A 27,084-nucleotide genomic window follows, 5' to 3' on the forward strand; every position below is an offset into this window, starting at 1 on the left:
GGGCTCCGGGCCGCCCTCTCCCGCTTCCCCTCCCCCCCCCCCCCCCTCCCCCCTCCCGCCTTCCTCCCGGGCCGCCGCACGACCGCGGAGCGCCCTCGGGGCGGGGACACCGAGCCCGGGCAGCCGGCACCCACCGCCCCCGGGACGCCTTCCACCACCCCGCGAAGACCCTCCACCACTCCACAAGACCCCTCCATCACCCCACGAAGCCCCTCCGCCAGCCCACGGGGCTCCACCGGCACCCCACAAGGTCCCTCCATCACCCCACGAGGTCCCACTGCCACCCCACAAGGTCTTTCCCCTACCCCACACAGCCCCTCCACCACCCCACAAAGCCCCTCCACCAGCCCAAAGCCCCCACACCACTCCACGAGGCCACTCCACCACCCCACAAGGTCTTTTCTCCACCCCAGAAAGCCCCACCACCACCCCACAAGGCCCCTTTATCACCCCACGAAGCCTCTCCACCACCAGGAAGCCCCTCTGCCCTCCCGCGAAGCCCCTCCACCACCCCACGAGACCCCCTCCACCACCCCACGAGGCTCCACTGGCACCCCATAAGGTCCCTTCCATCACCCCACGAGGTCCCACCACCACCCCACAAGGTCTTTCCTCCACCCCAGGAAGCCCCTCCATCACCCCTTGAAAGCCCCTTCACTGCTCCATGAGGCTCCACCAAGCACCCCACAAGGTCTTTCCTCCACCCCAGGAAGCCCCTCCACCACCAGGAAGCCCCATCACCACCCCATGAGACCCCTCCATCACCCCATAAAGCCTCTCCACCAACCCACAAGGCCCCACCATCACCTCACAAGGTCTTTCCTCCATCCCACAAAGCCCCTCCACCTCCCCAGGAAGCCCCTCCACCACCAGAAAGCCCCTCCACCACCAGAAAGCCCCTCCACCACTGCAGAAAGCCTCTCCACCACCCCACAAGACCTCTCCATCACCCCACGAAGCCCCTCCATCACTAGAAAGCCTCACCATCACCCTATGAAGCCCCTCCATCACTCCACAAGGCCCCTCCACCACCCCACAAGGCCCCTCCATCACCCCAAAAGTTTCCTCCACCACCCTACCCCTTCAGGTTCCCCCCCGTGCTCTGGCCCGCAGCCCTGTCCCTTGCCCCATGCGGCCAGTGTGCCCCTCCATAGAGGAACCATCCCCTCTCGGTGGGTGACACCACGGACCAAAGGCCACTGCCCAGGCCATGGGGACAAATGCCAACTGTCCTGGCGTGCCAGGCAGTGTGGCGAGCGCCTGTCCCCTCTGCACGGCTCAGTGGGACACCCTTGGAGCACCCCTGGGAGCAGCCAAGCCGCATGCCAGCGCTGCCCATCGTGACTGCTGGTTTCCCTCACCCGGAACCCGACCGCACACGGGGCTCCTGGTGGGTGCTGTGGGTGCTGAAGCAACACCCAAATATTGTGGTTGCCATGGGAATCCCGACACAACCCACATCACTTACTCACGGCCCCACCTCAGCTGTTTGCCCGGAGCTCGCTCCGACCTGGGCGCTCCCCAAGCACTCCCTGTCCTCCCGCACGGCCACCCGCAGCATCGTCAGGAGGTGTTCGCACCCAGGGGACGTAGCGGGTGGTTTGCTGCTGCCATAAAGGGTCCTGCGGGTAAATTGGCATGCCTGGAGAGCTGGGCAGCGGCTCCAACAACACAGGCGGCATTTGGCACCCTGTGGGCTCTCCGCCATGGTCCCTGTGCAGAGGGGCTGCAGGGCAGGGACAAACACGGGTGTCCCCGTGGCTGAGCTGCCCCCAGGGGTATCAGCTCTGCTCTTGCACCCAGAGCTCTTTGCTTTGGGGTATGCCCCCCCTCTTCCCGTGACAATCTCCCCTTCTTGGCCAAGGGGCACATGTTCTCTGCTGGGACCTTGCTGCCAACTCTTGACTGGACAAAGCCCTGAGCCATTGGCTCATACTGAGCCTGGCTCGGAGCAGGGTCCGGAGACCTCCAGAGGTGACCAGTAGCCAACTCTGCGAGTCCACGATTTGAGATCACTACCTTTAGCTCCCACCAGGGCTGGTGTCAGTGGCCGCAGGCATGCCACGGCACCTGGCCACTGTGGGTGGCCCCATATGGTCACAGCCACATGAAGGACCCCACTTTGTCATGTCCCCCCAGCCAGCCTTGTGACCCCTCCATCAGCAGGAGCTGCTGTTTCACAGCCCAGCTGGAGGCAGGGTGGCAACCCATGGCTGCCAGGTGGCAAGGACATCCTGGAAGGGACAGTCAAGTGCAGGCAGGACAGGTGTGGAGGGCTCATCTAAGTAGGGCTGGACCAGTCTGATGCTAGAGTCCGGGCACACCTCACCAACAAGTGTTTCTCCTCCACCTGGCTTGTCCTGGTAGAGCTCACACATGGCCAGAGAGCCTGGGCACTGCAGGGAGGAGGTGGCACCAGGAGGACACGCTTCCAGCTCTTCATAAAATATAACAGCAGGTCCCAAAGTGCAGAGGCTCAGAGGTTACAGTGGGAATTTACACCAGCCTCCACAGAGGCCAGCCAGGACCTGGGGCTGTCGTCCCACCCCGCAGAAAGAGGGGAAGAGCTGCTCGCCTGCTCTCAGCTTTAAGGAGAGGGCAATAACCGGGGCTGCTGTAATGAGGAGGGTGGTAAGTCGTGCTGAAGGTACAGCCTTGTCCTGAGCTCGCCCTGCAACTCCTCACCAAAGCTGCTGTCTTGGGCTCTGTTTCCAGCCGACAGTTCCGGAGAGGAACCCAGGTAACGCCGGTTGGAGCATCCAGCCCGCAGCAGCTCCGGCAGGGCTTGGCAGCAGCAGGCAAGGGCCCAGGTTCACCGAGCTGGCAGCAGGCAGGAGCTGAGCCGGAGCTGGGCACGTTGGCAGCTCTTCTGCCAGAGCTCCGGCCCATCCCGGGGGCTGCAGAGCCCCAGGAGCCAAGAGGCGGCGGGTGGCACACGGGGAGAGCCGGGCGAGCGGCGGGCACCAAGCCAGGGCTGGCGAGTTGCCCCACGGGGTCGGGTTGAGCAGGTCAGGTTTCGGTTCCTAAGGGCTGGGGTTTGTTGTGCATTTGTTGTCACCATGACAGCCCTGTTGGGATGGAGCACAGTCCTTGGCCGGCTCCCGCTGTTCCTCATGCAGCCCGGAAAAGGAAGCCCGGGAGGAGGCTGTGACTTGGTCCGGAGCCCGTGGCACGGGCAGGAGCCGAGGACAAGGTTGCACAGGTCCTGTGATGTGGTGGAGGAGCACGGACACGGCTCAGTGCTCAGCTCCCCAGGGACCTTTCCCTTCTTGCAATTTCCAATAAGGTCAGGATGTTCCCAGGCTGTCTCCTGCCCTGGGGAGCTTAATGAGCAGCAAAATTCCAGCGCTTTCCTGGGATACACAGGCTCACAGCTCAGTGTCACCAAGACGTGGGCTTGTCCTTGCTAGGACCATGCCAGTCTCCTTACCTTCACACAAAGTCCTGGAGTGCTGCGACCGCCCTGGGATGCGGCTCGGAGCTTGCACAAGAGCACAAGCCCAACCCCGCAGCACCATCCACGCTCACCCTCCGTCCTCTTTGCCTCTTGCCTCCCCCGGGGCTGGGCACCGCAGGCTCCCCGGAGTCATCTTATTTCAGGAATGAGTCGCTGGCTCGTCGGCATCTGGGGTGGGATGAGGTTATGAGGGAAGGCTGCTTCTCTAGTGCAAGTTGCTACAAAACAGAGGGAAGTGTTTCGGAGGTTGTGCAATATGTATACGGTAACCCCAGCAACAGCGTGTCCACAAGGCATTAACGGGGCTTAGCGGCGGCTGATGAGCGGCGGCGATGGCGGCGTGCGTGTGTGCGTGCCGGCTGCGCCAGCGGCACGCAGAGCTGAGGGAGAGCGGCCGCTGGCGCTGGGGTCCCAGTGACGATGCACACAGCACAGGGCAGAGTGGAGGGGGAAAATGCACTCCCTCCTCTGGCAGGAGCTTCCTTCTCCCCTCCCCCATACAACTCAACTCAGCCCCTAGAGATGCTCTCAGGACGTGTGGAAAGCAGAGCCCGGGAACAGACTCCCCAAAAAACATTTCCCAAAGGAAGGTCCCCTTGACTTCAAAGAGATAACAAAGAAGCTTGAGTCACGCCTGAAGATGACAGCGAGCAGGGCGTACGTCTCACACCAAGGCTGAGACAGGAACGTGCTGCGAGGCCTGGCACAGCCGCTGGCGAGCAGCCAGGGACCAGGATTTATGATTTTAGAGGACTTCGTAAAGCTGTCACCATCCTGCAAATGCGTCGCTTGTTCCTGATAAAACAACTGCAGCGGCTCATGGTGGGAACAGCCAGTCCACGGCCCTGCCTCCTGCTGATGGAAGACTCCGTGCTTTGGCAAAAAACCTTTCATTTAGTGCTGGAGAAGGTTCTGGGGATGCCAGACCTCAATGTCATGGCACCGATGGGGACCTGAAGGCACCAGGAGTTCTGCTGTCGCCTTACGCAGCTCTCTGATGGTCTTGGGCTGCAGCGAGGGCTTAGCTCGTGGTCACTGTCGTCCTCTGGCAGCACAAATGCCCTCAGCACCTGAATCCGCAGGGTATCAGCATTAGGGTCCCAAAAAGGACAGAAACGAGGTGGGGAAGGAGTGAGCCCAGGCTGTGCCTGCTGTGACCATACTGCAATGCTGCCGGCTCCCTCCCACGGGAAACTTCCACGACTTTGTGGGACACCGCACACAGCACCCAAAGCCGGGGTCCTGCGGGCACGTGTAGATTGCAACGTGGCATCTGCAGAAGACCCTCTTGGCATGAAGCGGCTCAGGCAAGACGCTCAACTGCTCTTGTGACAGCTCATCCCTGCTGGGAACTGATCTGGGGCAGAGCGCGGTTCTCCCAGGAGCTAAAACCATCTCAGTCTCACCAGTTTCATTCTTGGGTGCCCAATACCCATCTTCAACAGTCCTCCTTTAACACTGTTGTGGTGAAAACACAACACCCAGCCAAAAATCAAACACCATGCGGCACACACAATCCGGCCTGCCACCCGTGAGGTTCAGGAGATCGGAGTCCAACTCTGGCAGCCCGTCCTGCTGATGCCTGGCTCTTGTGCTCAGCATCCAGCTGCCCCCAGGCGCGGACAAGGCATCGCATGTTTTGCAGCCTTGATTTATTCTGCCTCCTCCAGCACTCGATGTAGTGGAAAAAACATTCCATGTCTCAGCTGAAGACAGAAGAAGGATGTCTTCCCTGCCTCCCAAATCAGAACCTGCCACCTCAGGACATGCTGGACCTTTTTCTCCCTGGATACATGACAGATCGGGAAACTCGTTTCCGCTGACCCCAAAGGGTGCAGCAGCTGTCCTGCAGCGTGGTGCACAGCTGGACCAACCTCCTCCCTGTGGGGCTCACCCTGCCGCAGCACAGAGGCCAGGCTGGAGTTACATACCTCCTGGAGAAGGTGGTCTGCTCCCTACCCCTCAGGGAAGGCAGTCCCATCTAACAGAGACCTCCAGAGAGGGGACTACTGTTACTGTTCATACACTAAGGCCAGCTGGGACATCAGAGCTGCAAGGCAAAATGGGGCAGAGAAATTGAACAACAGCAAAAAAGGAGGAAACGATTTAGCAAAGGGCATAGAAAATTTTATTGTGGACAGAGCTACTAAAGAGCTCCATACATGACTTTGGAACCGGTTCTGCGTGGACAAAGGGTTAGAAAACACATGAGGTCTGCTCAGGGGCACTTGGAGAGAAATTACCAATGCCTTCTGGATGGAGGTACAGCTGGCCTTTGAAAACCCCGAGCCCAGCATCCCTGCAGGGTGTAGTTCTTTTGGATGACAGCAGACGTGAGGAGAAACACGAGGGAGGATTTTGTCTAACCGGGCTCCATCAGTGAGCAGATGGCCTGGTCTCTGCAGACAGGCAGTGCCACGTCTGCCGGTCCACAAGGGTTGGTCCCACACATGCCTGCTTTTCCAAAGGGTCACACCCCCTTGCTCACAGCAGCAAGGGAAGCTGTGAGGACACCGTAGGCAAAGCCTTCCTGCAGATTTAGACATAATGACCTCAACAGCTACATGAGACTTTGCTTTTGCTGATCACATAATTTGATGAAGAGTCCAGGCTCCTCATCCGAGCTCTTTCAGGAGACAAGAATCAGACAAGAGACAAGGATGGGAAGACACCCTTTAAAGAAGCCTGGGGTCAGCGACCGTACCTACGCTGCCTTGCCACAATTCCCCATGGATGGTCCCAGGGAGTGCTCAGCCTGGATGGTCCTGCCTCTGAGCCACACTCGCCCCATAAACCCTTCAGCAAAGGGAGTGCTCCCCTGCTGCAGCTTCAGCTCTCCAAGAATCATGTGTTTCCAGAAGCAGCCGTGGCAGTTTGCCGTCTCCTCGAAGGCAAGCACTACTTGAAATGTCCACTGCACCAGCACCACGCAGCATGGCGTTGGCCAGGTGATGGTGCTGGGGTGCTTCCTGAGGGAGCTGGGCCAGCTGCTGGCATTCAGGGGTGCTCCTGGAATGGGCTGAGGCTTCCATCACACAGCAGGTACCTTCTTGCCTCTCTCTGCTGAAGAAAAACTGTCTGGGCTTAAAGGTCCAGGAGAAGCAGACTTTGCACGGACCTCAGAGCAGTGTAGAAACCAGTGGGAGCACTGGGGTGACGGGCAACAGCCGCACTGGGAAGTGCGTACCTCAAAGCTGGGAGTCCAGCCTGCCTGTCCCGTGTTGGCTGTGCCCAAAAGAGCATTTGTCCCCAGATATCCTGTCCTGCTGTGAACCATTTCTGAGGAACAGCTCAGCAAGACTGAGCTAGGCGAGGGGAGGAACAGCTTAGCTCGACTCATGTAGCACCCCACTTTGTATTGTCCTTCCCTAACCTGCACCCACTGTAGTTTGGAGAATGGGTTCTTCATGGTTTCCATGCATTAGAACATTTGGTAGGGTGATAAAAGACTTCCCAGGCTTCCTCGTCTCTGCTGGTGCACCTACGCACACACGACAGCAGCGTGCAGTGCCGGCGGCCTGCACAGAAACAGCTTAAGGCACCGTCCGTGCCAGCAAGGCAGGGACTGTGCAGGCGACAAATCGCATCAGGCACATCCGTGCCAGCGGCAAAGCCCATTGGGATGTGTAGCTGCTATCCCTGGATCTGAGGTTAACCAGCTGCTAGGCAGATCTGGGCTTGCTGGCAGCTCCGGCCTCAGCGCTGTGCCAGGAATTTGGAATGGGGCACGCTGCCTGGGGAAGACAAGAGGGCAGGGAAAGCCGAGGCGCTGTAGCTCGGCAGCCCAGACAGCTCTCTGCTTCTCACCACCAGCACAGGGTGCTGTGACTCGAGGCACTGGCTACGCGCCCCGGTATCTGCTGCGGGATTTTTCTGCAATACAGAGACTCCAGGTTTGGCTGTGGACTAATGCGGGTCTGACAGCCCAGGAAATGGAAAGGTTTCAGGACCTGCTGCGTCTCAGAGTTTCTGGTGGGAAAGCTGCACCCCAGGCTGCTGGGAAGGTGGAGCAGGACAAACTACGCTGCCTTGCAGAGCACATGCTGGTGAACTTGGCTCGAGGGAGCACAGTGGGAAGCGGTAGAGGGACAGGGCAATCCCAAGGCTACTCCCTGAGCACCTGCTGAAGCCCCTGAGCATGATCCAAAGACTGACAGGGTGTAGGAAGATGGGAAATTTAGTTTTCAGGGTGTAGTGAACAGTGGAGATGCAGCCTTGTTCTTCCCCACGCACTCTCCCAGAAATTTACTGCAGTAGTGTGCAGAGGGCCAGGTGGGTACAGCCCCTTCCTATGGAAAGCACTCGAGTTCTCTCTAGTAACGTGCCTATCTCAGGTTTGCCAGCTTATCGCCTCTTGCCTTTGGTCACGCATGAGAAATGCCTCACTGCAGTCTGAAGACAATCACAGCGCAGCGGTGAATCCCTCAGCACTCTACGGAGTACTAATTGTACTTAACTAGTCGCAGCCCTCAGCACATCCCTACCAGGGGATTGTTCCCCCTTGACAAGGAGAGCGGAACTGGGCTCGGGGGCACTCCTGGCTTAGGAAGAGGCAGCAGCCAGAAACAGTGATGCAGCGGGGTTTTTACTGCCTCTCAGCTAGTTCTGCTGGAAGATGGACAGCATCAGGTAAAAGGACTACCTCGAGGGAAAAAGACGAGTCATTGGAGTCAAGATCGTTGAACAGCGACATACAAATAGAAAGAGAACCTCTTGCCTTGTCCCCAAAAGGCTATGGCTTTGGAAAGCTAACTAGGCCACTGTGGTGTTTGTCCTTATGTCCTTAAAGCACGGGTCATGTCTGCCCACGTGCTGCTTGCTGGTGCATTTTCTGTGGTGCGGCTCGGATGTGCTCTCACTGGGCTGGGGCTGAGGGACATGAGGTTCTCCACTGCTCTTACTTACAAACACGGCAGGAATCTTAGAAAAAAGTTCCAGGTCCCGTTCCACGTGTCTGTCTTGCTGGCAGCTTTTCCTTTTTACCTTGTGCCCAGAATACAGATTCTTCTTCCTGTCACCTCTGGGATTGTCTGTGGACAAGGGACAGTGTTGAGAGTTGCTCGAGTTATTCTTAAGAGGCCTATGAAGGGTCGTGCTCCCAAGGCGAGTCTGAGCCACAGGAATCTCATCCATGGACTCAGCGGACTCTGAGTGATAGTCAGCTGGGGGTCCCGCCGCCTGGATGAGGCCGATGCTGCTGGGGGGCACAGCAGCTCTCAGAGGAAAAGCCGGCACTAAGAGGCGAAGGCTGTGGGAAGATGAGGTGGCAACAGCCGCGGCTGGGAACTCTACAGATGGAAAGAAAGGGAGAAGAAAGCTTCAGGAAAGAGGGAGAGAGAGAGGGAGAGATCCCTGAGCTCCACAGAGACATCAACAAGCCCAGGAACTCGGATATGGCTGATCCATCGGTGTTAAAGAAAATCATACATAAATTTATGCAAAATTAGATCTGAAAACGCACAGAATTCTACAGTCAGCAGTGTACTCAAGTCTGATCATTTCAGAATATCTCCAAGCACTCAGAAGCACTCATTTTCCCTTTTTCGGCAAGTTAACTTTCTGTCAGCGCAAAGTTTTCATGACACACTCATTTCCACATGCCAGCAACGAGAAATCCAGTCCAGAAGCAGAGAAGCTGACTGGTACACTCTCACCTGACTGAGGATCTGGGAAGGAGGGCCAAGGTCTTGCGTGTGTTTTAGATCTGCTGTCCGTTGCTGAGGAAGAAGCTTTATGCGTCTTCTTTCTTCTTTTTTTCTGTTGCTGCGAAAGCAAGAGGTCCAAGAGAAGGGAACTCACTTCATCAGCCCAAAGTAATGACACACCTTTTAAAATTCCTACCTCTTTTTAATTCATCCCATTTTTAATAATGAGCAGTAGGCATGACAAAAGACCAAGAACATTTTATAGTTTAAGGCTGAGTTACTATAAAGCAATGATAGAGAACAGGTATTTAATGAACACATGCATACTGCATAGGTACATACTGTAGGTACCTTTAAGCTGTTGTCTCAACAGCCGGAAGATGTATGAGAGACTGGTAGTCAAACTAGAACAGGGGACCAAAAGTCACATAGCACAGCACATCCCAAGACAATGATAGCGCTTGTCCAAAATACAGTTATAGTTGAAAAGGCATTTTTCTTATCATCTACACAACAAGACTTTGATTAATAAGCTTGGAGGAAAGGGGGAGAGCACCACCACCTGCCATTTGAGCAAGGGGGGAGAGCATCTTGACGTAGGTATGTGAATATCAAGAGCACGGAAAACTTGACGTTGGAGAGCTGTTTCACACACTCAAGCTTCATATCCACACACACCATCTTTTCCTGGGCAGATGCTTTAACATTTGAATGCATAAACTGATGGATTTTGCTCTACAGAAACATGCGCAGCTTGTTACATCAACAAAGTAGTATAGATACAGCCGCTGAACTCCACCAGCAGCAAGATTTTGCATTACAGCTGAGCTGCAAGCTTACGAAGGAACTGCAGAATATATTCCATCACATATGTGAGCTGAGACAGGAGAGCATCACTTGGCTGTAGTGACTGCAGGGCACAGCCATACCTGCAGGTACATGCTGAGGACAGGGGGAGCACGTGTATGAAAGAGGTAACCACAGTCTGCACTAGCGTGAGCGTGCACCCACGCAACCTGCTGAACTGTCAGCTGCAGAGGTTACGGTACTTAGCAACTCTCCTGCTTACCTGAGAAGGGACCGCAAAGTGAAGAGATGGGAGGTCAGGAGAGGAGCTCTGCTCGGGGTCAGCTTCGTCATTGTGGACGTAGAGCTTTGAAAACCTAAAACACACAAAACGCTTCCCTGAGACACGACTTAACTCTGATGCCCACTTTGCTGGCGCATACACATCAGCCTGACCAAAGCATCCCTCGCCTTGCGCAGCATTCCCAGCAAAACTGCAGGGTGACTTTTCCTGTGCAACTGTGCAAAATATGAAGGGTTTCCTCTCCTTTCCCCAGGGACTTGAGTTAATAGGCAAGGATTAATTAAGAGACAAGGATGGCGTTTTCCCATGAGTGTTTGCCTGTGTTATAAACCTTGCTGTTGTGATTCATCTCTCGACAACCTGAAATCATATAACTATAATGAGCTCAATATAGGATTTACAAGAGAAATCAGGCAGCGTTAAAGTAATTTTAACATAAAACAGCCTAAACAGAGTATTCTAGGAAAATTATTTTCCCAGGGGAGGGGAGGCAAGTACTCCTGCAGGTATTTACCCCCCTGAAACTCAAAGATTTCACCGTGCCTTGACCAAAACATTGGCGCTCCCTACCCTCCTAAGTGCTTTTGTCTTAGGGTCCATCGGTGACTTTGGGGACAATTTCCCATTCACTGTACACGCTGCTGGGAGCCTCCTATCTAGGACTTTACTCACCCTTTTCCTGAAGTTACTGTTGAGAATTCCTCTACTTGAATACCAGGGTCTGTATAGCCAGGGTTACCTGAAAAAAAGTCTGCTTCCTGAAAAACAGTAATAATAATAATAATAAAAAAGGAATTAACATTTTCAGACCAATATTGACACAGGGAGGAGAAGAGGGATTTTCACTACAGAGATGTCTTTTTCCTCCCTCCTCAGCCACATGCCAGACATTTTCTGTCCTTACATCTAGCACAGCCAAAACTCAGCAGGAGTCTGCTGCTTAAGAAGATGGAAAACCAAGACTGAGACAATTAGAAGTCCCTGATTCATTCATTTAGTCCAGCCAGTATTTCACGTGACTCAAAATCAAATCAGAGCACGCTTGCAGAGACCAGCTTAATCATTTCTTGGGACCAGATTCAAAATATCACTTAAAGCCTCCATTAGTTATACAGTTCAATCAAAGGAGTTAAGCAGTGAAGGCAAAAAACTCCTTTTAAATTCAAAATGGAGGTGATGAAAATGAAAGCATGCAACACAGGAAAAAAGTATTTTCTTTCTTGTGTGAATCCTGTATGACTAATAACAGCTGTTTTTTAAAAAGAACGTGATACATTGCTCATTTGCCTCAGGTATAGATGAATTCAAAGCAATGCCACCCTGAACTTGAAAATGGCACACTTTCATCAACATCTAAGAAGACTCAATGAATAAGCCTCCTAAATCCACATGTCTGCATTACAGAAAAGGGCTCCCAGTTCTCCCTCAAAAGGACACAGTTAAGATGAGCAGAGTACCAAGTGATGCAGGGTATGAAGCCCCCTTGTCCTAAAGGATAAACCACGCTCAGGAGAACCTTGACACTACTTTTCAGCTGCTCTTAAACTTGAATAATTAGCAAGACAACTTCCTCTTCAACATCTTGGTGTGCAGTGACTATAAAGACACACATAAATTTTAAGGCAACTTTTAGGTGGTAAAGACAGAGGGATTTTAAATGCGTTAGGCGTTAGCTTCCAAAAAAGCTTAAACAAGCTCTTGAAGACCTATTTGTCTGAACAGCCTGACCAGCAAACTTGAGAAAATGAAGTCAAAGTTGGATGTCTCACAAGGGAGCTCCTGAGAGACCCAGGGCCTCTGCACTTCAACAAATTCATAAACAGTCGACAAAAGAGCAGAACAGTGAGATGAAATCTGGTGATGATACTCCCTTATGTAAAGCAATAAAAATGAAAGCCAACCGCAAAGAGTTGCAGAAGATTCTTGCGATCTTGGATTACGAGGTGATAAAATGGCACACAAAAATCAATGATGCTAGATGTACAGATGTGAAGTGATGCACATGGGAAGGGTAGTGTAAACTTTACGTACAAAGCAATGGTCTCTGAACTAGAATTCATGGAGCTGCACGTTCAGTGGCAGCCAAGAAATCGTTTCAGCTGATAGGAATGAAAAGGAGAGGCATAAAAAAAAAATAAAAGAAAATAGTTTCATGATACTGAATAAATTCATCGGCAGCCTGGACACTGGATTCTCTGTAGTATTCCAGCATCTTCCCCCACAGAAGACCAGGAAGAAGGTACAGAGAAGAGTGATAGGACCAATGAAAGGTATTGAGCAGTTTCTGCACAAGAAACAGCTAACGGGGCAGGGCTCTTCGGTCAGCAGAGGAAGTACGCAGGGCACACAGGAGTGGAGAAAGCAAATGGGGAATAATTGTTTACCACCTCTCTAAGGCAACACTTAGGGAGCACCAAATGAAAAAAATCAGGTCGTAGTTTCAAAAGAAACATAAGGCAGGCTGCATTTTTGACACAGCGTGGAAATAAGCTGTAGCACTGACTGCCACAGGATGCTGCAAGTGCTAAATGTTACACAGATTCAAGAAGAAATGAGAAAACTTTGCATGAAAAACCAGAAAATACAGAGCCGTTCGAAGCTCTGTGCTCCAGAACACATATTGCCAAGTGCTGGGAGAGGGTACTGGGGACTACAACCCCTACACTCTTTCTCAGCATGCACAACTGGCCAGCGCCAGAGCCGGCGCGCGGGTCTGATCAACTTTGGCCAGCCTTCTTTACACGTCAGAAGAGATCCTTCCCGAATTACTAGCTGCTTTTGAGCATCTTGGCATCAATGTCTAGAGTCTTAGTACTCATGTAATTGTTAGATAAGAGAATTGCCAAACTGGAAAGACTTCAGGCTTGTTGCCTTTTGTAATATGCTCTTAGTTTAATTGGCCTGGTAAAGAAAAAAAAAAAAAAAAAAAAAAAAAAAGAGGTGGAAAGAAATTTGCAGCTGCTTTATAGGTAGTAACATCAAATTTGAAGGGAAATGGTTTAGCAATCCCAAACATTAGAACTTTCCAATTTGAGAATTATGCTACTTGAAGCTATTATAGGCAGGGTTTATCCAAGTGCAGGATTAATAATCTGCAGGAATTGACCACACATATTTCAAATAGCATTTGTAAGTCAAGTCAGATAATTGCTCACCATCGACTGAACACCAAACGTGCATAAATGTTTCCTCAAATTTCCCTGGGGACCAAGTTCTTAACATTTACATTCAAGCCTCATGCACCTGAGTCACAAATGAAGGAGACCACACACAATCTCGTGTCAGCATAAGCGCACGGGTGGGAAGATGTAGGTCTTTTCAGAGGAAAGCGCACTGTGGCCAAAATGAGCTGCAGCAGGAGACCTCCTCGTAGGACTGTGCACACTAAAAACAATCAGGATTTAATGTCCACAGCATACAAATAGGACTGCAGGACTGGCACATCAAAGGAGATTAATAAATGATACATGTCGAGAATATCACAGAGAATTCTTTCCAGTAGGGAATGAAAGAGCTTTTTAAAAATCCATTTTGTTCATTTCAGCCTTCCATAAATTATGTATAACCAAAGCAGCCACATAAAAGAAAGTAAACCATTAGAGCTGACTAGTGGAAGCAAATGGAAGACGACTCGATCAGTAGAAAATACAATGTTCTCTCTCCTATAGCCACAGAGCAGAGTCCCAGCCTCCCTCCGCTCCCACAGCCGTTAGCAGGACAGCCAGCACCCTTCAACTGGGACAGCACGACAGGTCTACCCTTTCCAATGGGGTTGTTAGGATTCAGCTCTTACTCTTGCTGAAATCTGACTGCTAAATCTACAGATCGCCCAAGTTCATTGCCACCATGCAAATCCTGACCATGCTCAGACCTTCTCTAGAGGCTGAACGCCAGCTGTGTCCACCCCAGGTTTCATGGTCACAGCTTCAGGATTAATTCAGCTCCCTTGCCCGCTGCAGCTGCTCTTACCATCCGCTTCAGCCACAGCAAGTGCCCTGAAATGTTGTCTGGGTGGAGGGGAGGCAGAATTGAACAGGAACAAATGGTTCCGGTCCCAGGGCAGGTAGGTCTGTTGCAAGTATTGAGGCTGAGAGTGAAGACTAGGTTCATCTTAACCAGGCATTGGAAGAGAGAAACAATATTTGAAAATGTAAGGGCAGCTGAGTAAAATCCATGTTTATTATTTAAAATCAAATCTCACCAACCTGAATCAGTGTCCAAAGCAAGTTCAAAGCTTTAGGAATGTGAAAAGGATCACATCCCAGCTGGCCTCGCTGTGAAAGCCAGCTCCCTGGTATGAATGCAATTATGCATTAAAGCATTGGTTTTGGTTTAGTTTATGTTTCTTTGGACTGCTATGCAACTGCCTACAGAAAAAACTGTTACTTGCACATCCTGCTTTCAGTATAGTAATAGAGGCAAAGGCTGTGTATGTCCAACCGTTTTGCACCTTTTGTGACATGTGAACCACTTAAGCGTGCAAAATTGGGGCTTTTACTTTGTGCATGTTCTGAGAAGGATCCTACAAGCACATAAGAAGATTCCTTCAACCTGAACAAGAATCCTTTAAGCTGAGCACGGCCGAAGACTTAACCACAGACAAACACGGCAAACTGAAGCCAAAACCAATACCCAAGCTTGAATAAAGCTCAAAAACAAGGATTAAAGGGGGAAATGCATGTTTCTTCTTACTCCCTAAAATGAATGGACACTTGAGACAAAAGTGGGAAGAGGATGATTTCCATTTTATGCTCCCAACATCTTGGATCAATTACAAAGGATTTCTGTGTTCAAGCTAAAGAAGGCTGTAGTCACCACAGCTTACAAAAGGCAAGTCACTTGGTGTACTCCTACTCCAATCTATTTGTTTGTGTTTATCTCTGGTTGCTATGTAAGAAACAAGGAAAATCTGGTGGATTAACATTTTTCTTAACAACGTTACTGGGCATCATCCAGTATTTCTTGTTCCCCAAGGTACAAACTGCAGTCCTGAAACACAGAACTCCTTTTCACCCTGCTTCTTCCCAACTTACTTCTTCCAATTAACCATATTCACACATATCTAGATAAGCACCAGCATAGACAGGAGAACATTGTTGAATGGCTGCATCCGAAATGTGCACAGAGTCCACCCCTGTTCAAATATATTTTCAGTATCAATCAAAATTCAGTAACCAGGAAATGATTAGAGCTAATGCCTTATTATTGTTTTAATTTTCATAGTAAGCAAAGCTCTATGAGACAAAGTGCCAAATATTTTTGTTGTTATGGAAACCTCTGTTTAAACTGAAAGTTCAACTTTTCCAAGACAGTAAAAAACCATACATATGAAAAGCTGGGGTCTCTGTATTATACGAAAGGGAATTAGCTCACTTTCCCCTTTGCTTTGATAGGGAAAAACTATGAATGAGTCTGGAGAGATCCCAGTATCTCTACACAGAATACTTGGATGAAGCTTAGATTTAATTAATTTCTTATGAAATATAAAACTGGTTGTATAGCAGGTAACTTACTTGCATAAAACTAAAAGTTACACGGGACAGCAGAATTGCAGAAAAATTTAGACTAGGAAGTTTCTTGTCCAAGCCCTTGTTAAAGACAGTACAGAATTTATCCAGTCAAATTTTGAGTAACTCGAGGCACAGAGCTGCCTTGCAGCAAAATAAATTACACTGAACCTCAGAATTCATAGCAGAATATATATGCCACTGCAGAGTGTTACAGCATTAAAGGGCTCGTAGAACTCTTTTTACAGAGATACAGATCAACATCACGGTAATCACAAGGACCCTTATCACTATGTAGACTTGATTCAAAGAAAAGCAGACATCTGGGTTGTTTCTGAACACGATTGGTGTGCCTTTCCTTTTCAAAATGGTTAAACTATTGGCATTATTAGCTGCTTGATGATTAGCCCCAGTTTCTCCAAGCCTTAGACCCTGTCTCACTTTCAGTCATGACCTGCGATACCACTCACATAAGCCAGTAAGATGTGCACTGCCACCCAAACAGATGGTCCTGTCCTTTCCAGTGACAGGACCCTTCCCACTCTTCCATCATCCTCCTTCGTGCTGACACAGGCGTTTATGTGACTGCTTGGTAAACCAATTGGGAGGGAGCTGGGCCAGCTAAACACAAGCTCAACTACTTTTTTTTTTTTTTTAATAACGTTTATTCTTACCCAGATGAGCTCCCCCACCCTGTTCACTGCATGACTGTAACAGCTGCGCTGGCAGAAACGAATAGTGCAGGGCCCAAAACAAGTGGTGGAGGAAGAGAGTGGGTGGGATTGATTCCTTTGAAAGCAGTACTTGCTCATGCCTAAAGTGTTCATCGAATTACAGATCTTACGCTCTCTCACATCCTACTCAACCCCACCAAAGTAACTCTGAAGTCTTATCTCTAGCAATTGCCTCTAAAATTTGGAGCTCACAAAAGTGAAGCAAACTTTACACTGCGGACAAGCGAAGCTGTTTTTGAGAAATGGACTGAAAGTACATGTACCTGACTGGGCCTCACTTGGGAGGGACAAGACTCCTGTTGCTTGTCTACCTCTTTCGTCTCTTGCTGGGGACGCTGCTGCAGGATGTACTCGTACGTAGTCAATTTGTTCCACACTGGGAGGAAAGAAAAGGAGCTGTCAGTGCAGGAAAGGCCACTCCCTGATTACACTTACACAAACAGTCTGAATAACTACACAATCAAATAGTAACTATAAACATGAAAAGACTGATACTCTAAGCCAAAAGTACCTTTGCACTGTGTATCTCACTATATCCTTTATTGTCATCGTCACACTTTCTCATAGTCCCACTATTCTTCTAAAGCCTCATGTACATGGCACAGCCTTCTATACTGTAGGAATTTGTTCAGCTCATTTCAGAGCAAATCCATTATTCATACCCAACAAGGGTAAGATCCGCATCGTACAGAGCTCAGTGAGTAGTCAGAAGGTATGTGATGTTAAAGGGAGAAAAGAAATTCAGCACGTTAGTGTGTCCCTGAGGAGTCCCATAGAGGAGATTGAGATACTTAATGTCCAAAACAGCGAGCATTAAATGCTCAACCTGTCTGGTGTCAAATAGACGTGTTCAGAGTTTCGATGTGCCTGAGTTTATGTGCTCTTAAGGCCTCCCACACACAAACACATCTGCTTCCATGAGTGACCAAAAGCATGTGACGTTTCTGAGCAGCTTGGTTTCTTCATGAGGCTCAAAACATTACGAGGATCCAAAACTCAGACGTTCCTCCCATAATGACCCTGACACTGGTAAGCATTTTTAGAGCACAAACCCCAGAAATGGATGCTGAAGGGTTTTAGTGCACAGCCTGGTAGTCATTCTTCCTGTTTACAGAAGCATAGTAGTTAAAGCAGATGCCTACAATGTGGGACATGCAGGCTAAAATCCTTCCTCTGCCTGAAGACATTCGTATCAGCCATATCTTACCTCTCAAAAGCATGCCTTAAACACAGGGAAGTGGGGAAAAGCAGAGGAGAAGATGCCCCTCCTGTTAAAGCAATGACCTTATGAAGAAATAAGAATTCAACATCCATTTGGCCAGGAAGACGGAGCATAAAAATGAAACGAGCCTGCAGCCAAGTGATTAGTGAATGCACTTAATGGGGACAGTGCAGGGCGCTGGCAAATGCTGCTAGAATCCTACCGTATGCTTCATCTGAGAAACAGAATATGGCTTCATCAGCAAAGGGCTATAAGCCATTTGTAGTTTAGAGTTCGTTGGTTTCTGCATACTTAACAGCGCAACTTTTAAAATATTTTAATAGAGCCATTTAGTTAAAAAATACTGCATTTGTCAGGCCAGATAACACCGCAGCACATCCTGTGCAACATATAATCATAGCTTGTGAAGAGCCCCATATCCTTTCCTATATTTCCTACTAATTTTTTCTTTTTATTATGCTCTACCATTGGCCTCTGAGTATTGAAGGAAAAAAATATCCTCCCTTCAAGCTTCTGAAGTGCCGTGCTTCACTGAATGCCTCTAGAACTGAGTCTCAATCCAGACTGGTAATTTTGAACACGTGGACCTACTATTTTGAGAATAACCTACTTCCTTCCTTTTGAGTGGTAGCAGTGAGTAATTAAAATCAGGACAGTAATTCTGAAAATTTCACCGTGCTTGTAACAAAACTAGATTCTAAAATGTTCATAGTCATGCCTGACTTAAGCCAGGGGTTTTTATGTGAAACTTAAAGGCAATACCACTCACAGGGGTGCTATTTTCTTTCTGCAATTTAATTATTTAAAACCAAAAGGTTTATACAGAAATACTCATGAATAGTAATTATGTTTTAATTGGTCAACTTCTAGTCCCAAAAAGGGTTAGACAGTTCATTCCAACACTATCTACCTTAAAGCATTCAGAGGAGACTACTGACAATTACATATGTGAAATAAGAGGAATTTAAAGCAGACATACTTTGTCTGAATCGCAGTTGTAAGGGTGATGCATACTCATATGGAACACACAATATAGACTTCAATATGGTAACATCCCTCCTGTTAAGGACTTACACACTGCAATTCTGCACAGCTGGAACCAGTTTCAATAGGGTAGCAGATTTTAATGTAATGAAGTGTTAACAAAAATTAAGAATAATTCAATTCTGTTTCCATATAAGTCAAAGATTTACAATTGGGCCAGAAATAAAAGTTAATTTGGCTCAACACTTATTCTGAAAGAGGAAAGAAAATCACGCCAAGAAAACAGCAACAAAATAAACCCCAAACCCGGAGTAGAACTGGTTTTAACACATGCACGTTTCTGTCCGATAAGAGAAAGCGTGTCTCTATCCCAAGGAGGGAGCACCCTCTTGTGGAAGTTGTACACAAATACAGCTCAGTACTAAACCAAATAATCCTTTTTTTTTTTTTTCAGCCAAAGGAAATCTTCCTGGAGCTGCCTCAGCTTTTTTATGCTTTTAGTATTTCTACAGCGCTAGATCGACTTTTGATACCTCCAAGCATCGCCATTAACCCAGCAAAGTCAACTTTCAATTTTGCCAAGAAAGCAAAATCGCAGCGTGACCAAATTTAAGTTACGCTCAGAAGAGGCTGTAAAAGCAAAACGACAGTCAATGATCTCACTGCCTGGAACGTTAATGCCAGTGGAGGAACACTCACCCATCAAACGCTACACTTCAGCAGCGTAACTATTTTGCTCCTGGAACTGCACTGGTTTGTGCTGACCTAGTTTGTGTTGGCATCTGCATCGCTGTTAACCGACAACCTAAAAATCCATCCAAGGATCCTCTGTAACTGCTGTCTCTTCCACCACATCCATTCTTCCCTAGTTTTGGCACCACTGACTACTGCAAGTGTAAGATCTTTTCTCATCATGACATGTCAGGCAGCCAAATAGCATTGGCTTCATTTTGGCTGATGGCTGAAAAAGGGGTTTTGATGCCAATCTGTACATAAAAAAACATAAATATCCCTTCTTGACGGAGCAACAAGAAGAAGATCTAATGAGGAGCCTTTCTGAAAACCTCTTCCTCTGAATTCGACTAGTCATTTGGTGACAATATGGTACAGCTTCCATAAAGTGACTTTGACCTGGACATCGGGCCTCTTAGAAATCCAGATCAATACCATCCACGTTTCTCTGGGGTAACGGAGAAACGGGCTCTCTCACCCACCAGAAGTAGTGGGGAACACAGTGAAGAGATTCACAAAAGCCCATACGTGGAGCAAATCTGAATCTGCCATCGCTGGCACTGAGCTGGAATTAACCCATTCATCCCACCCGGCCTCTCTACTGCTCTCCCACGTGCTTTCAGTTCCAGGATAACATAGCTTAGACACACGAATGCACAGGCCCAACGCAAGCCCCGTATTGCACATGCACTGATAAGCCTACCTGGTACTGGGGAAAAATCGGAAATATAATGTTAAATCCAAATTTTCTACCTTTTCAATGGCAATCTTGCACAAAGTGTGTACATTTGTGACACGGGTGAACAAACAGCAAATGCAGAATGAGTAGAAGCAGCCAAGCGAAAATGAAACGGGGATGCAGATGACAGGAACATAATACCTACTGAGATAAATGTGAAAGGTCAAGAGGTGGCCTAGCAGGATCACGGTCATTAGGCTCAGAAGAATAAAAATCCCAGCCGTGACCAAAATGGCAGATGCGCGAGTCTCAACAGGAGCAGCAGGAAGAAACACAAACCAGCGGTCCGTGTGGTTCTTCAGAGCTGTAAAACAAAAAGAGTTGGAGGTAAGTAGATTGTCCAGGTATTAAATATCTCTAACCAAACTTTACAGCTGGAAACATTGCTAACTCAAAAGTAGCTGCAGACCCGGTATGCACTGGGGGCCTAAGAAATCTTGTGTCTGCAAGGCCTTTAGGAAGAGCAGTTAGCTCTGGAAGGAAAGACATTCAGTCCAGCTGAGCAGAGATACTCTTGCAGAAATATAAAATTGAAGGATTAAGGAATGGAAGCTCCTCCTCAGCAGGAGAGCCCACAGAATACAATCCCATATCAAGATACGCTGGCTGTTTCACAGGCTGCTCAACTGAAGCACTGCTAGTACCATCAAAGTGCTGGTCGGAGCGAAGCATCATGGGGTCAATGAAGAACTCCACAAAGACGTAGCAAGCGACGAGCAGCAGAAGCCCAAGGCCCAGAATGGCAGACAGCACGCTGTTCAAAAAGAGCCTGCCAAGAAGGTGAGAAGTCTGAGTGGCTTCAATAACATCACACTTATAGTTCAAAACCCCAACCTCTAACAAAGACGGAGATACAGACAGCTATCCCAAATTCCTTACACTTATCATAGATACTGGTTAACAGTCTTACTTTTGATTTGTTATCCCGAGGGACTGAACTGCAACCCTTTAGAGCAACCGTGGTTACAAAACAGTCAAGTACATCTAGGACAGACAAAGAGCTCCCTGCACAAAATCTGAAGGCAGTGTAACATAGCCCCCAGCAGGAACAACTCTGCTTTCCGTGTGGTTTTAGTGCGGGGAAGTAAACCGAGAAGCAATAATCAGCAACAGCTTCCTTATTCTTTATCTTAAACCTGGCATGGATCAGAGGTGCCTATACGCTGCTGTAACTCCTGCCAATTGGCAAGTCTCGTAGGGAAAGCATGCAATCTGGATGCAGGTTGTTTCAGAGACGGGAAGAGCACAATCATGGTTCTATTCCCACTCCAGCGCTCAGAAGCATTAAGGACACCCAATTAACATCCCAGAAGCTTTTCCTAATACCAAATAATAAGATTATGTTCTCTGCTTTTACTCATAGATGTTCAGCTACAAAATTCTAAGTGTAGGATTTTTATCCCTGGTTATTTGAAAGTCATAATCACACCTGCATTTTCCATCTAGTTTTCTCATGACTGATTTTATTCAGCCAGGGTCTGAAAGAAAAGTGGTTCTGTGTGGCTGAGTACAGACTGGACTGAGATGCAGGAGAATCTTGCGAAGAGAAGGGGCGACATTATTGATGCAGTCTTGTGCTCCTGTCACAATGCCAGGCTCTTACCAGTAATTCCTCTCTCCCACACAGTTGTTAAGCCACTTGCAGTGGTGATCAAAGCCACACACACACTTGTTGCAAGTTCCACAGTGCTTTGACTTGGCGCTCCTGCCAAAGAAAGGGTGGCGTTAGCGTGGCAGCACCAACTCATTACCGTGACTTTCCAGTGGCACAAATACAGGGGGAGAGAGCAGTGGAGATCCCAGTAATAGTGAGAAAACCTTCTACATCAGGAACACCCAAACATATCGGCCATCACTGGACCACAATCCCAAACACTGCAAAATTTGCCTTTTCAATGCACTGCGTGATTGCTAATTTGGAGATCTCTGATTTCTTATTTGAAACCCTTTAGCAATTCTATAAAGCTCGATCTTAATGTCTGCCCTCCAAGAATTTCCTGCTACCATAGCTGCCAGATTAATCTAGCCAGATACAAGCACACACGCACGTTTGTTAGGTCAAACACCAACATCCAGATAACACAGAACACGACAGTCCTCTCCACACAACATTTGAGCAATTAAATAAAACACAGAACCATGTGCATATCCAACAGCGGGCACCTACCCAATTAACCGAACCCTGCCACAGGATGAAGTTTAACTCGTGCTATAGAGTTCAAGGGCTCAACTTCCATCTTATGGTCTAACATTCAAGACTAATGGTGAAGCGTAATGGTGAAGAAGACAGAGTAGTAGAAGGAAAAGAGAAGATACTTACACATCTACATCACAGACATGGCAATGATGGTTTTCAATGACATGTGCGTGTTGATTACGATTGAAGGTGGCCAGAGGCCCTAGATAGTTTTTTTCTCGCACATTTGCATCCGCAGGATCAATGGAGACTGCAGTAAGATGAACAACTAAATGGTAGATAAAGCACGCTCCTGGACACTGGAGTACACAGTTAAGGATTGTATGAGTGATTTAATACATATATTTTTATCCTTAATACACAAAGCCCACATAGATGAGAAATATATGGCTTAGAATCAGAAATCGCTATATAACTGGCTGCAGCACATTAATCTGAGCTTTTTTAACAGAGACATTTGCACTGTAATAAATATCCTCTGGGAAAAGATAACTAAATCTGCAGGAACGTCCCTCCTTATTGTGTACTACTCTGCCTCACAGAAACGTCCCTCCTAGCACAGGAGTTTTAAGAATTACCTTTACTTACCAGAATCTGACCCCACGCGCAGACTGCTGGCATAGGTCCACGTTTCTTAGTCCACACAGACTCCTTGGAAAGGAACAGTCAGTTAAGGCCGTGCACACGCCCCTTCACAAGACCAAACTTCCGAGAAAGAAGAAAAAAAAAAAAGGTCACACCAAGGAAGGAACCAGTACTGATCACCTTGCTTTCTTTTTCCTTAGTCAGAATCCCAAGGAAGAGGATGACCCCTATAAAGTACACTCCTACACAATTTACAGCCAGCCAGTATCCAGGATTTGTCATTGTTGCTTGAAATATTACCTGTTTGGATTTTTACTTCTGAACACCGTAGCAAGTCAGAGCAAATACGCTTTAGCAGTACTTTTGGTCAGACACCTGATGCAACTGCCGATATTTGTAAAGAATATACAAATACATAAGAATACACAAATACAAAGCAGCAACCCTGCATGCCTAGAGTACCACTGTGCTCCAGAGTTTGCTTCTCAATATACTGTGATTAAATGAGCATGTGTGCAAAAATTAACCTCCTGGTTTATTTGTTATACATCCAGATGTGCACTTCGTTAATCATACTAACGTCTATGGAAAACAGAGCAGTGTAGTAAGGAAAAAAAGGTCTTTGAGACGTCTAGCTGACTGGAGCCCTGATGACTGGTGTAGCAGAATGGTAAGGGATTTGCCTTTGACACAAAAGAGACATTAGTGCTTTATTAACCCGGAGTAAAACTTTGGGATACATTAATCTGTTGAATCAGAGTGACTTTAAATTGAGTTATGAAGGTATCTGGTAGACAAATTCACAAGGTTTGGAGCGTGATAATGCCAAGGATTTGGGTAAGATAGGCAGATGTGAGCTGATGATATTAAAGCCTAAATCACACAGGCGTTAACTAAAACAATGATAAGCAAAAGCGACCCAAACATATCCAAGGCTCCACTGACATACATAAATCAGTATAAATGATGTAAGTGCACATCCCACCTCTTCAGAACTTTTCCCCGCACTCTCTCTCTAATAATTTCTTGGTTATCTGGTTCTGCTAAGAAAGCACTAGGCGCTAAGTGGCACTAAGCCACTTAGTCAATTTTGTTTTCACCAGGAAGATGTTACTAAGGAGATGACAAAAGCGAACGCTCACAAATTATGAACCTTCACCAGCTTGGTAAGTACTAAATTGAAACCTTGGGATACCTTCTTCCAGTCCGCCACTCCCCAGACAATTTAGTCCACCAGGAGCCAGAGGTTGGCCCCTGGGCACAGGTGACACTGGTGGCACTGGGAGCATTGGGATTGCTCCCCGGCACACCCCATCTCCAGTCCCTCTCCTTCCCAGCTGCAGGAGCAGAAAGGGCACACAGCTCTAGGGGCAGCACACAAGACAAGATGCCTTCACAGTATAAGCACCTCATCTTCTGACACTGCCCACATTTAGAGGGCAGTTAGACGCATATTAAACTGCTGCTCAAGACTGTCGCACAACAGACCTCTCCTCTGAGGTTCACACTACACCACTTTGTCTTTCACTCACAGATTTCCTACAGAGGACAAGAGAGGGCCCTGGGAGAAGATCCACTGCCAGCTATCGCAAGCAACCACACCATAGAATCGTAAATATATAAAGCTGCCTTTCAAGACTCATTCAGCCAGCACAGGGAGGTGTAGCTGCCCATCGTGGCAAGAATGTTTCAGAAGGGGCTTTTTTAGTACGACTTCTCTCAAACCCTGCAGCACACTTATAGAAGAATAACGTAAAGCAAAGACGACATACAGACAGAAGCAGACACCAGAAGAACTTCAGAGGCAAAGATAGAAACCTTAGCAGAGAGTGATGAAGGAGACAAGCAGAAAGTTAGTGACCTACCTAAAGTGGAAGGGCAGAGAGGATCTCAAAATAACTAATTTTTTTATAGGCAGAAGAAGATCAAGATTATGTTTACAGTTCAGAAAAAGATTCTGGCTCAGCTGCTTGCTGCTATGCTTTCTATGCTACCTAACAACTATTTAAAAAAAAAAATCCCACTGATAGTTTACTACGGTCCCTGTTTTCCTCTTGACCAAAGGATACGATATAGCCAGCGGGCAGCCAGTGGCGGGGCAGGAGAGGAACCAGGATTCCAAAACCAACCAGTGCGAAGAAGAGGTACAGCAACCAGGCAATAATCTGGAAAAGGTGCAGGGGCCAGCTCCAGCCATTCCTTCGAGCGCGTTGAACATGCACCTCAGGAACAGCTTCACTCAAGTTCTCTGGAGCTGTCTTATTAGGAGGTTTATTGCAGATATTCATCTATAGAAATCAAAAATGAAAACCAAAAAAAAATGTGATTCAAAAATATTCTGACAGGGCTCTGGTCCTGGAGATACGCACCAAGGTGGACAGAAATTTGAAGAGACTAAAACGACGACACATCTGAGGAGACACTTCTCTCTGCACAGGGAATTTGTGATCAATAGTAATAAAAAGGGAAAAAGAATTACAGACTTAAAAAGCAAGTGCTGATGTCTGCATGAAACAACAATACCCCAGACTTTCAGTTAAGGGAAACTTGCAGGTTTTTGTCAGCCTTTGAATGGATCTATACCTAAATTTAGGAAAAAGAGCAAAGTGGGTAGGTATGTCAGTGGCAGTCCAGAGATGGAGTAGGATACGCTGTGGTCTGGGGATGTGTTCATGTCAGAAATGGATGATGGCAGAACAAATGCTTTCACCTGTCTCAGATATGCCACGTTTTCCTTCCAGCTAGTGCAGAGAAGTGTAGCAAGAGCGGGTGGCCCCACTGGAGCATGTGGTCTGGAACTGTGATTTAGCATTACACAGCATCCAAGAAAACAGAGACTTCTTTGTCAGCCACAAAGGAAGTGGAAAGACTAGAAACTGAAAAAGTGAACTGATAATTTAATGACAAAAAGAGGAAAAGAAACAGGAGTTACTCCATAACACAAGTATAAAGCAGACTGTTGCTAGAAGAATAAAACAGAAAGTTACATATGCAGGACATCCATGCAGGAAGCAGCTTGATTATTCAGCTCTCCTACAGTGTCTGGACTCCTGGCAGAAGAAAGCAAGATCTAACTGCGAAGATGAGTTACAAACCACAACCTGGAAAGTTCTTGATGTTTATGATCCCTGTTTTCACAAAAGCTATGAGCTCAGAAGCAATTTCTCTTTTTTTTTTTTTTTTCAATTTGTGTTGGATTATTAGTTGTTGCTTTTCGCTTGCCACGGAGCAAGGATGAGCTTTTAGCAACAGAGGGTTAACAACAGCGAGCAGAACGATTAAGATCTTGGTACACCAACGGTCCTGCACAAGTCCCAAGCAAAGGGCTAGAAATGTCAACTGGTAGAGAAGTACTGGTTGAGAATATAAAAGAATGTAATTCATGCTCATCAGCACAGTCTTATCAACAAGCAGGTTGGAAAAAAAAAAATCTTAAAATCCTAACTTTGGACTTTGAAGAAATAAGCAGTACCTGCCTGCATTCACAGTTCCAGTTGCTACAGGGCAACTGGCTCATCAATGATGAGAAACAGTTACTAAGCATGTGATATTTTTCTCATTAGATTGTTGAAAACTTGCTTGTGCATCACTTTGAGCAACCTGTCACAAAAACAACTCAGAATATTTGAAGAAACCCACAGGTTTCTCCTTTCTCCTAATAAAAGCCTGGCCTGGGGATCCAGGCCCACCCAGACCCTGGAATCCCTGTTTTCATGCAAGACTTTGCTGTTTTATAACACCAGATGTTTTGAAAGTTATGTAACTTAACATCTAAAGTTTTGGACAATTTGATAGATTTTTTTTTATGTGATTAATTGCAACTAAAGCTCGGGTAAGCTACCTCCTGGCTGAACCACCCCTGAGGCTGCCATCATCCCCCAGCAGCGTCTGCCTGCTAACAGACCCTCAAAGAAAGAAGAACGCTGCATGTCAGGCTTCGTCTGTCCTGTTCCACAAGGAAAGTTCCTCTTGCCTTTCCCATATGACTCAAGGGCTTCTCTTGTAGCCGATACACTGATTACCCACCGGCACTGATGAAAAACAAAGCTAGATGTGAAGGGACTCGAGGGTACACCATATCCCCTTCCATACGGGGTGCCCTGCGCTGTGAGTATAGAATCATAGAATCACAGAATGGTTTGGGTTGGAAGGGACCTTAAAGATAATCTAGTTCCAACCCCCTGCCCTGGGC

The 27,084-nt window shown here is 47.8% G+C and overlaps 1 protein-coding gene across 1 annotated transcript; it reads right to left on the reverse strand.

Annotated features, from left to right (window-relative positions):
- Nucleotides 1-8,023: 8,023 nt before the first annotated feature.
- ZDHHC1 (zDHHC palmitoyltransferase 1) lies at nucleotides 8,024-25,180 on the reverse strand (the record flags this gene model as incomplete). The annotated part of the gene is made up of 10 exons (XM_082489444.1): nucleotides 8,024-8,745; nucleotides 9,112-9,220; nucleotides 10,172-10,265; nucleotides 10,865-10,950; nucleotides 16,697-16,809; nucleotides 20,256-20,414; nucleotides 20,755-20,879; nucleotides 21,714-21,815; nucleotides 22,431-22,606; nucleotides 24,962-25,180. The coding sequence occupies 10 exons, from the start codon at nucleotides 25,178-25,180 to the stop codon at nucleotides 8,210-8,212; spliced, it is 1,719 nt and encodes a 572-aa protein (XP_082345570.1). The 3' UTR covers nucleotides 8,024-8,209.
- Nucleotides 25,181-27,084: the final 1,904 nt, after the last annotated feature.

This window comes from Vanellus vanellus, assembly GCF_965231255.1.
Source record: "Vanellus vanellus genome assembly, chromosome: 12".
Taxonomy (NCBI): domain Eukaryota; kingdom Metazoa; phylum Chordata; class Aves; order Charadriiformes; family Charadriidae; genus Vanellus; species Vanellus vanellus.